We start from the raw sequence: 11,890 nt of genomic DNA on the forward strand, positions 1-11,890 counted from the left end.
GTAAGGCTAGCTTCTTCAGACTTTCTACTCCCCTGTGGCCTGTACCGAGGAAATGTTGCATATTTTGAAAAATTAAATCATGTTCGATGTGCCATACTTTGGTGCACCATTGGCCATGATGCCATCAATTATTACTGAAATAATTATATCATTGTTATAAAGAATTAGGGTCCAATGTCATTTATTTGGCTGCTTTCTTAAATTCAAATTTTGATTCTAAATTAAAAGGTGTAATCATTAATTGAGCATGTATATTAGTTCAATATAAAGTTAATCAATTTCTTAATTTAGAAAAGTTGAATTAATTTGAACAATTCCCAAATTTAAGATGAAGTATAAGAGAATATTGGACTAGCAACAAGTTATAATGCGAAGTACATGTTTATCATCTTAATTGATTAGAAAAACAAAAGGCAAAACTAGTTAAAATAAAAGGCAAAACTAGTTAAAATAGAGGTATAGACGTATATGGATAATCAAAAGGAAAAAAAATCCAAAGTGAACAAAAGAGAACAAATGCACCTAATACTCTTTCAATTCCTTTTACCTTGTCCCAATTAAAATCTTCAAAACAACAAATGACATGGAGTAAATAAAAGGAATAGAGGGATTAGGTAGTGACGGATCCAGAAAATAATAAATGGGGGTCCAAAATAAATTTATAAAGGGGCACTACTGGTGTCTGGTGGACGGTGCCACGGTGGCAAAGTCGGGTTGGCAGCGGCGGATCAGATGTGAGAGTAGCAAATATAGGTGTCTGTTTGTATTTGTGGGTTCCTGGAGTTGGAGAGACAAAATTAGAATATGGGCCCTAACCTCTCGTGAAAGGTGACTAGATGGCCAACAATTAAAAAAAAAAATAAAAAATAAAAAAAATAAAAAATAAAACATTATATCTAGTTGTCTTGGACTCTTAGTTAGTCGGTCTTTAAGTGATGACATTAGAAATGGGGGTCCAAATTTATGGGTTTTTCTTCTTTTAATCTATATGGGCCTAATGGGCCTGATTTACAAAATGAGATACAGCTGCTCCCCACCTGGGCTTTATAGGTCCGCCCATGGGATTAAGTGAGTACTCTATAATCTACAGAGTTAGACTATACTAATTTTGCAACACTATAAATATTAATGGTAAAAAATGATTTCGCGCACGTAATATGTGTAAAAGTGATAGTATATCACTAGAAATGTTAATACAAATTGATTAAATCCGACCTAATAGTAATAATAATGAGAAAATCCTTGTTAATATGTCATATTAACATGGAATGTTTATATGGGGGCAGAATTGTCAAATCGTATGCTTGAGTAAGGGTATGGATGTCAACAAAAAGTTTGGCAGATATCAATTTCCCCTTCCAACTTCATCTCCTCAACTTCAACTTCCCTCATCCTCCATTCGCAAACAATCAAACATCGCTATATCAATTTATCACTCCTTCATCACTTTTAAAATTGAAACCTTCAATGGTCAGTTACAATGGAGATATTGAAGATGAAGACAAATCCCTGCCCTTTAGGTTTGACCGAACCCTTTGTTTCACTCTTTATTCTCAGGGTTTGTGACACATCACCTGCAAAAAAAAAAAAAAAAAAAAAAAAAAAAAAAAAAAAAAAAAAACCTCTCATATTTACAAAAATGCCAACATATTAACATTGTAATGTTAATATGCCATATTAACCGGGCACCGCTCAATAATAATAATAATAAGAAAAGTGGATGGATCATTAAGTTTAACTTAGACGATTGACAAAGTAGACACAACAACGCCATGACATGAGTGTGGTGGCAAAACCGCAAAACCAATCTTCTTTAGCATTATTGTATGAAGACTAACATGTACACCTGCATTAAAATAACACCAAACTCAAAATTGGACTTCAAAAACATGCATAAAAATCCCTTATATCAAAAACCCATAAATCAATTTTATATGTTTTTTTATTTAAATGCAGCAATGCATGGTGCATTTAATCAAACACTTGGCAAGAAATTTGTACAGTTACATTTGACCAACATGTAAAATAACATATACTTGTAGATACTAATTGACTATGCATGTAAATTCCATAATTTTGAGGAACAAAATTTTGACATTTGAAGAAATTTAAAAACTTATTATTACAACTTACAACATTCCAATGTACAAGCTAAATTATTAACATATTTGCTCATTTGCACAAAATGAGCAAATCAACTAGATCACACCACATTTTTTTTTAAAAAAAAAGGACCATAATATAGCTTCTAAAACTCAAAGATTGACTTCTCTATCATAGACCCAACTAAATGAAACAGAAGGTGCTTGTTTTGCCTTTTCTCGAGCCCTCTCATCTATAATCCTAATCCTTTGGGGCAATCCACATACATACTCCTGAGCTTTTCGCCCTTCGGACGAAAGCCCGGTGAGCTTCTCAACCTGCCAATAACCCACCAAATGCTCCATAACATCAGCATAATCCTTGGCAGAGTAAACTCCAAGCCGAGCAGCAATAGCAGCAAAATGATCAAACAGGTTGTAATCGCGGTCATCATACATGAGATGGGCCGGCATAGAGATCTTCTTCCTCATCATATCAGCAAAAGCGAGGATGGTTGTATCAGGATCGATTTCAAACAGTTTCTGCACTATTTTGCTGTAAGCTGTTTCGTGTCGTTTTTCGTCTGCAGCAATAAGGCCACAGATTTGTGCTAGCTTCATATCACCATGTTGTTTGGCTAGTCTTGCTGCATTGCCGTGAGATATGAATGTTGCCCTTTCTTGAAATGATGTGTATATGTAACCTAAATATGGATTGTTTTCAGCTTTTGGGTCCTGCAATATCAATACAAAGCAAACATATTTAATTTAGTTACATGTAATGACTTATACAAAGTACATATTATTACATGAATTTAGTAATTTTCTCAATACAATGTAATAACATGTTATATCTCTAACATAACATATTGTACTTTATATATACTTCCTCCGTTTCATGATAATCGCAACACTTTGACAGACACACATGTCAATGCACAACTTTGACCATTAATAATTGTGTTTATAATATATTAATAAGAAATATAAAAGGTTAATACAATGAAAATATACTTAAAGACTAATTCAAAAGTATTTTACATGACAACATATGTTCTTTATTTATTGGTAAAAAAATATAGTGAAAGTAAGAATATAAATAGTGCAAAAGTCGAATTCTTGCGATTATTATAAAACAGAATATTTTGTTAGTAATCTTCATAATAAGTTGTGCAAGTATTTTGAAATCAAGAATTTATACCATCCCTGAGCCAATCAAATACTGAATCGTCTTTTCGACGGCTCTCATGTCAACACGACCGGAGAGATACAAATACTTGTTAAGAAGATCACCATGTCTATTTTCTTCTGCAGTCCAAGCTCTAGTCCAAGTTGCCCATGAAGTCGGACTAGCCCCGGTTTCGTCTCGCACTCCATCCATAGTATTAAGCATAGTTTGGTAGGTAGGAAGTGCTTCTTCAGTAACCATATGTCCTACCAAAACAACAAAATAATCATCTGGAACCTCCTTTGCTCTCTCTTGTATCTCCTTGATTTGATCGTAGAAGTCGGCTGAATTCGGTTCAGGAAGAAAATCTTGTGGTTGCCAGCATTTTTCAATAGGTTTTAGGTGCACCAAGATGTTGTCTGATGCCCAATTTTCTAAGGAGTTGAAGATCTCAATCTTTTCTAGTGGCATTGAATGTGTTACTTGATTTATAAGTGTTCCGCTAGCACGGTTGTGAGGGTTCTTCGTACTTTCGACTCCCCTACAAAGAGGAAAACATTTATGTCCCACCCTTGACACTTCAACATCTCAAGTAACAAGTGCCACTTTTCAAATTAAATTTGTTAGCAACAATAAAAAAAAATGTTTAAAAATTAATATTAATAATGCTAATATGCTTAAAAATTTGTTAGCAACAATAAAAAAAAAATGTTGTAAAGAGAGCAAGAAGTTAACTTACTTATGTGAGGAGTGGTTAAGGGTAGATGTCATGCAAAATTTTGGAGCTTTAACATTTAGAGTGCTCACTTGTGGGAGAGCATACAAACTTAGAGCCATAGTTGTTTGCTTTGCCTAGTTACTCTGTACTTCTGTTCACAATTAAGGAAATTATAAGCTAAACAAAGAGAAAATTCAAGAAATCGATGACACTAACATGGAAAAAAAAAAAAAAAAAAATTGCTTCTGATTTAACTAGTTTTATTGAGCCCTACTTCTCTGGCCTTTTTTTCCCACTCAAATGAACATTTAACAAGTAAAATTCACGCTACATCTTACAAAATTTCACAACAATTATTTTTACCAAACATGTGACATACTCGTTGGAGTTAAAAAAAAAAATGCATGGATCGTTTTTGTAGAATATAGGCTCGCATCATCTAGAAAAAAAAAGTAAAATAAATTAAACCATCCCATGACCATGTATCATAAAATTAAAAGAAAAAAAAAAGGCGTTGATAAGAACTTCACCTTAGTTTTTGCTTTGTTGTTGAAAGTTTAGAAGAGAAGAAGTGATGATAAAAAGGGTAGTGGATGAGGAGTAGTGTGTAACTGAACAAATGAGCATATATTGATACTGATATATTTAAAGTAACTGAAGGTCCAAAGTACTCTCACTACTCTGTTACAATGTATGATATCATACATATGCTACTGTTTCAAGCTGTCGCAGATGAAAACAACATACGTAGTCCCGTACTTCGTATTAGAATAAGATAAATCAAGGGTGCAAACGACAATAAAAACTTGTCTTCGTATACCGTGTTACAAGTGTCACATTGACTCACAGATGCTTTATTTTTTTGGGATTGTTTGGCAATCGTCAGTTGATTGTTGGCTCGTTTTATTAGGTGAGGTAATAGCCGTAAGGATTGACTTTAAGTTAGTTGTTTAAGCCGACTGTTTAGAAAAGTAATTGATAAAATTGTTTAAGGTCGTTAAGTGTTTATTAATGATAAAGTGGGCTAATAAGCCAGAAGTCAATAGAAAAAGCTACTCATGGTAGTTTTTGGCTTTTGGTGAAAAAGGCCGTTTAAAAGCCAACTATCAAATTTATTTTTTGACTGGTTGACCAAATTAAAAAGCCAAAAGCTAAGATAAAAGTCAATTACCAAACACCTCCTTTATCAAATTACAGTATTGCCCTGGTACCATATTCATGACCTTGAGAAACACAACTAGTAGGAATCTAATCTGTGAATTTAAAGTCATTAGGAAGTATTACTCGATACTCTCGTTGTTCAATTGATCTGTTTGTAGACTTAAAATATTCTTTATTTACTGAATTTTTTTTAAAAAAAATTCTGAATCTTTTTTTAATGCAAAAAGATGCTGCTATAAAGGATTAAACGGAGTAGTTGTGGAAGAGGACATGCATGTGATTGCAGAGACGTAGCAGCTGATCAAAATGACAATTCAAACTTAAAAACCAGGAAGCCTGTTTCCTCCACAAAGTTACATAAATGCTGCTGCATTTATGCTCAAAGTTGCATGAAAAAAGGAACATCAAGCTAACAAGGAACTAACTAACAGACAAGGACATTAAAAAATTATGAAGTACATGCAACCGATCATGATTTATAAATAAATAAAAATGTCTACAAAAAAACATATGGAATTAATTTTAATACTAACTCCGTTTCATATATTTGCAACGATTTGACATAAATTAGAGAGGAAAAATGTCTAATCGTTACAATATGAAACGAAGGTAGTACTTCATCATTAGAATTCGTTTCTTAATTTATTTTCACAAAGGCAGTAGCAAATTTCGCATCACCACCATCTTTGGCTGGTTTATAATAAAAATTGAGTCGTGGTGGTTAGGTGATAGTTGTCGGTTATGGTGATCAGTGATGGACCGGTGGCGGTGATCTGGTACTCGTATCCGATAATTTAAACGAAACCCAATTGCACTATTGATCTCATAAACCAGCCCAAAAAAAACAAAAAAAAAAACAAAAAAACCTATACTTTATACTCTGTATTTGATTATCTGACCCAAACCTGACTGAAATCAAATCAACCATTCAACCCAAAAAGAAAACAACTGTGACTAAATATGATTAATTTATCACACTATGTTCACTGAAAATGAACCTAAATATGACCATCCTGAAAAAATTTGAACCAACCTCGAAATCAATCCAAATTACTCACCCGAATAAACCCAAACCAAACTTGATCCGATGACCCGTTTCGCAGCTGCTACCACTAGATTGTCATTAAAATAAAGAGCCAAAGAGGTTCTAGTGCATCTAGATTCTCAAATTGTGCAGAATCCAGCTCACTTTCATGTCAGACAGTAAATGCCCCAACAGTGTGAGACCTCTGCTTGATTGGGGCCTCCACAATGCAGAAATTGTGATGCATTGATACCTGACAACTTGACATGCCTATACACATTAACTCTCATTCCATCGCATATTGCAAGGCTAACATTCACAACAAATGCACCTTATAGCTTTCCGTAATACACTTGATAATTGAATCACGAGCCGATAATCACAATGGTTTAGGGACTAGAGTAAGTTTACGAAAAAGTTTCAAGTTAACAGCATCTGAAATGCAGCACATGTCATACCCTAAATCCATCACATTCAAAATTGCTATATCAGGATTATTCAGTAACAAAAGACTAGAAAACGAATACAATACGGCCTATGAATCCATTTTAAGTTCAATATAACCCCCCAATCATACGAAAGATTTGAGGTAAAGAAAGAAATAAACGTATCTACACGCAGCCAGACTCCCTCTAAACAAAATCACTTTGGGGCACATGAGCACACCTACCAGATCAGCATGAAAACAATTGTACCTCTAACAAACACGCCTCAGTTGACAAGGACCTGCCACTAGGAGAGTGCTAATCTTCAATCAATAAGAGTTCAGACATCAGGAGCTCAAAGCTTGACCTGTCTATCACAGATCCAACTGAAGGGCATAGTAGGTGCTTGCTTAGCTCTCCCCCGAGCCCTCTCTTCCAGCTTTCTGATTCTTGGGGGTAAATTGCATACATAGTCCTGAGCCTTTTGTCCCTCTGATGAGAGGCCAGTAAGCTTCTCAACCTCCCAACGGCCGACCAAAAATTCCAATATGTCAGCATAGTCCCTCGCAGTGTAGACTCCAAGCCGCTGAGCAACAGCAGAAAAATGGTCAAATAGATTGTCATCACGGCCATCATACATGAGGTGGGCCGGCATAGAGATCTTCTTCTTCATCATGTCAGCAAAGGCAAGAACTGTATCATTAGGATCAATTTCAAAGAGTTTCTCCACTATCTTGGTGTAAGCGGTTTCATGCCGTTTCTCATCTGAAGCAATTATGCCACATATCTGTGCCATCTTGAGATCCCCGTGCTCTTTGGCAAGCCTTGCACTGTTTCCATGGGATACAAAGGTCGCCCTTTCTTGAAATGATGTGTACACAAAACCAAGATAAGGATTGTTTTCAGTCCTAGGATCCTGCAGACAATATTATGATTATAGAAGGTGACAAAGAAGAATGAAATATCTCCAAATAAACTAACAAATAACAACGAGAAACAATGTCTTCGTGTATCAAACGGCATAGACAGGCTAGTGTGTAATCAATTTCTATAACCCCAGCAGAAATGTAAAGCTAACAGCAATTGGGTTTCACTTAAGAATATATAGCTCACAATATATAGATTGTGGTATAATCATTTAAGAAATCATCCCTTTTCCAAAGATGAGGGTCTGTATTCTTATCCACCCCTTCCTCCAAAGAGAGAGAGGGAGAGAAGATCCCTAATACATAAGTCATAAGAAAAAAAACCCAAAAAACATTAAAAGAAAACGAATTGTACCAGAAAAGAATTTGCTTTTACCTAAAAAATAATAACATTTGATGACTTCTCTAAACTGCCAAAAAGTCTTTCAATTATCTTACAAATGGTTAACCCCGCTTACAGAAGTGCAAATTGAGAATACCTTTGGAAGATATGTATTTTTCAAGAAGTAGCAAGACTTCAATGACTTCCCCCACGCAGTCCCTACTTGATAATGCAATTTGCAAAAATTGAAATAAAAAAAAGGTTTTAGGTGAACATAAACTCACCATTCCTGACCCAATCAGATATTGGATTGTTTTCTCGATTGATCTCATGTCCACTCGACCAGTAAGATAGAGGTATTTGTTGAGAAGATCACCATGCCTATTTTCTTCAGCCGTCCATGCTCTTGTCCAGAGAGCCCATGAAGTAGGACTGGCACCAGTTTCATCCTTGACTCCATCCAAGGTATTCAGCATAGTCTGGTAAGTTGGAAGAGCTTCTTCTGTAATCATGTCCCCAACCAAAACCACCCAGAGATCGTCTGGGATCTCCTTTGCCCTCTCTCGGAGCTCCTTGACCTGATCATGAAAACCTTCTGAAGCTGGATCAGGAAGATAATCTTGAGGCTGCCAACATTTCTCAACAGGTTTCAGATGAACCAGGAGATTCTCTTCGGCCCAATCTTCCAGAGATTTGAATATCTCTATCTTTTCTGGTGGCATGGAATGTGTTACTTGTACATGCACCTCACGTGGAGGGGTAAAAGCCTTTTTCAAGCTTTCCGCTTCCCTACAATGAGGACAAGCAACTTATTAAACGAAATTCTAACTAAAATTTGCCTCATTAAGACTTTACAATTGCAAACAGCCATAAATAACAACAGACAAATATATTTTGTATTAGATTCAACATGCTAGCATCCCTTTCAAAATAAGTTACAAGAGATTTTGTATATCAGTATTGAAGCATGTTTGTCATTAAGTTTCTGACTTCAGACTACCCAATAGCAAGGATCAGAATATTCAGACAGGCTTTAGAAGGAAGAAACAATACCAGAGTATCAACTATCCAATAATGGTATACAATCATATTGGCAAACAGTTTTAACTTTTAAGCCCAGAAAGATGAGCTTCGCAATGTGCTTACTGTTCAATCAGTAACAATCAGGCAAAGAAAACAAAGAGATTTGGACCTGAGCTCACTTTGTGAACCATCTGATCACCCCAAATTCAATTAATCATAGGATGTGCAAATTATAAGAAGAAGTTGGTCAACAATGCCTTCATGCAGTTTAAAATTAACTTGTCCTTATTTAACCCTGCAATTTCTTTTCACCCTCTTCTAGTCTTAGCTCGGTACCTCCTGCTTCTCCTTTTCTGGCAACAAGCAGAAGGAGAGTGGAAAGTGGAAACTTCCCCCAAAAAGACTATGAAAAAATTTGATCTTCTAAGAAGTCTTTCCTACTGGGAAGTGGAAACTAGTCTATAATCTATATACTTAATATCAATGTGCTTGCAGATTTAACACCAGCACAAACCCATGTTTATTTTACTACCTATCTCTGTTTTTCTTCATTTCTTTCTAACATAGTTTTCATATTCCACATAAACTCTTCCCATCTCAACATAGATACCGTGACTTCATCGATCACCTGAACTACTTAATGGCATAAAAGACTTAGCAAGTGAATTATTAGTGTGATATGGGCCTCTAATCTAAAGCAGAAAGTTGACTCAAATTCCCTTGTTCTCTTTTATTGGACTTCCAATTCGACTTAAATTTCAAATTTATGTGTAATCATTACTTCAATTACTCTTTGTTCTGTACACTGATAGTCAGCCACTTTGTCCTCACTTTCAATTATTTAAGCACTTGTTTTTATCAGTGTAAACATAATGCCCACTGTCCAGTGCCAAGAATATAATGAATATGTATATGTTTATCAAATACTTGTATTTTTAGTCATGCAGTTCATTTTAATTAATTTTTTTTCATGCTCTCGACTGAATCAACACAAGGAAAGACAGAGAGATCTCTGTGTCAACACAAGAGACTGCCAATTTCAACTTCCAACTCCCTGAACTCTAAATTCTTTCAAGAATAGGTGTGGGAAAAGCTCAAACAATTCTATAATGTAAAGGGACCTTAACATAAATCAGTCTTTCAGCCTCACATGGTAGGGTGTTACAGGATATCAGCCACATAGAGTCATTGGCTGATTATTTTCACTATTTTCAACTCCAGGTGTTCCAACACAAATAAGACGCTATGTGCATTTCTCCTGTCATTTTAAGCAAAGACTGAAGAAAACCCGTAAAACAAAGGGGAATGTTCTATTCTGATCCAAGAAGATAGTGTTAATTACTCCCCAATAAGAGGACAGAGACATATGGATTGTGGATGCTGCTTTATTATTATCTAATTTCCCTGACCATATACACAAACATCAACATCTTGCTAATCCCAGCCAATTAAATATGTCGGGAATACAGAACCATATGATGAAAAACAATCACTCTCTGCTTAATATGCAGGTCTAAATGACCTATCTCATTACTTAGGAGCTTTTCGGATTAGCATAAAGACATAATAAATACGCGATTCCTATCAAAACTCAAAGGCTAACATCCATACTCCTTGAACAATGAAGAGAAGAATAAATGCATCAACCACCACAACACTTTTGGTGGAATCATCAAACCAAAGCCTCAAATGAAAACATGAAATCTTCCAACCTATTCTCCATCCCCAACTACCAGAAATTGACCACAAAAAAAAAAAAAAAAAAAAAAAATTGAAATAAACTAAATCTAGTACCCAATACCATGGGAGAAAAATCAGAGCAACCCACCCCAACCACTAATAATTTCATATCTAGTATACATCATAATTAATTAAACAATCAAAAACTTAGAAAACATATTAATAAATCATGAATATACAAATAAATTTATTATTTTAAAAAAATGATATAATATATTAATAACATTAAAATCCAACAAGCTACTGTTGCTGTATCAGTTGCAGTGAATCTCAGAGATACCCACTTGAGAAAATCGCAATATAAACAAACAACAGGTGACATGGCATGAAAACGATGGGTTTCATAAAATCACAAAATAATTAAAAAATTAATATTATCAGAAGCATCAAATTAGGGCAAAGTGGAAGAACAGCCCACAAAAATGGGGAAAAAAGAGAGAGACCCAAATCAAGAAAATGCCATTACAATGGTTCATCATCAAAAATCACAAAAACCCAGAATAACACAATCATGATATTGACATATAAACATAAAAAAGAATGAAGAAAAAAGCAATTAAAAAGCCATAACAAGAAAATTAAGAATACCCAAATAAAAAATTAGTGCAAAATCATCAAAAATTCCTAAACCCCAGGAAAATTAGAATCATATTATCAATAAATAAGCAAGAAAATGCAGAAAAAAGAATGAAAAAAAGATTGATGAGGAGAGAGAAAACTGACTTAGGAGAAGAGCTGCTGAGAGTGGAAGCCATGACAAATTTGGGAGATCTGAGATTGGAAAATCGACGAGTAGAGAAAGAAGGTAATCGACGACATTGGAATGGAGAAGAAACAGGATTGAGATTGAGAGCCATTGTTGGATTTTTTGGGTTTTTTGGTTACGAAATGCTGTTGGGTTTGCTTTTCTGGTGTTCACAGCCACAAAATACAAGTAGAAGAGAGAGAAAATGGAAATTACTCGAATTAGGAAAAAAAAGTTGCTTAAGTTTTTTTTAAAATTGTTTCGATGGTAATAATGCTTTTGCTACTAGGGTATGAAATTGGGGTATACTTGTAGTTTACAAACAAACAAAATCCATGTATAAAAATTGTCTCGAATCTCTTGATCCATATTTTACGAGTCCGCTTAGGTTGATTTTCGAGATTAACATTTTTATTTATCTCATCTTACCATTTGATACATTTATTTTTGTACAACTTAAAAAAGATACGAGTAAACTTTAATATTCTCATCTATTTTCGAGTCTACCGTATTTTGCAGGCTTATTTCAAAGATAAACTTGAATAGTCTCGTTTTAT

General features: G+C 34.7%; 2 protein-coding genes across 2 annotated transcripts; both read right to left on the reverse strand.

The window, feature by feature from the left end:
• Positions 1 to 2,214: 2,214 nt before the first annotated feature.
• LOC145630430 (stearoyl-[acyl-carrier-protein] 9-desaturase, chloroplastic-like) lies at positions 2,215 to 4,086 on the reverse strand. The gene is made up of 3 exons (XM_081682687.1): positions 3,989 to 4,086; positions 3,283 to 3,790; positions 2,215 to 2,816 (listed from the first exon to the last, which is right to left on the reverse strand). The coding sequence occupies exons 1-3, from the start codon at positions 4,084 to 4,086 to the stop codon at positions 2,256 to 2,258; spliced, it is 1,167 nt and encodes a 388-aa protein (XP_081538813.1). The 3' UTR covers positions 2,215 to 2,255.
• Positions 4,087 to 6,604: 2,518 nt separating this feature from the next.
• LOC145631881 (stearoyl-[acyl-carrier-protein] 9-desaturase, chloroplastic-like) lies at positions 6,605 to 11,603 on the reverse strand. Its single transcript, XM_081684103.1, has 3 exons — positions 11,312 to 11,603; positions 8,110 to 8,614; positions 6,605 to 7,493 (listed from the first exon to the last, which is right to left on the reverse strand). The coding sequence occupies exons 1-3, from the start codon at positions 11,443 to 11,445 to the stop codon at positions 6,933 to 6,935; spliced, it is 1,200 nt and encodes a 399-aa protein (XP_081540229.1). The 5' UTR covers positions 11,446 to 11,603; the 3' UTR covers positions 6,605 to 6,932.
• Positions 11,604 to 11,890: the final 287 nt, after the last annotated feature.

Source organism: Chenopodium album, chromosome 5, assembly GCF_948465745.1.
Source record: "Chenopodium album chromosome 5, dcCheAlbu1.1, whole genome shotgun sequence".
Lineage (NCBI taxonomy): Eukaryota > Viridiplantae > Streptophyta > Magnoliopsida > Caryophyllales > Amaranthaceae > Chenopodium > Chenopodium album.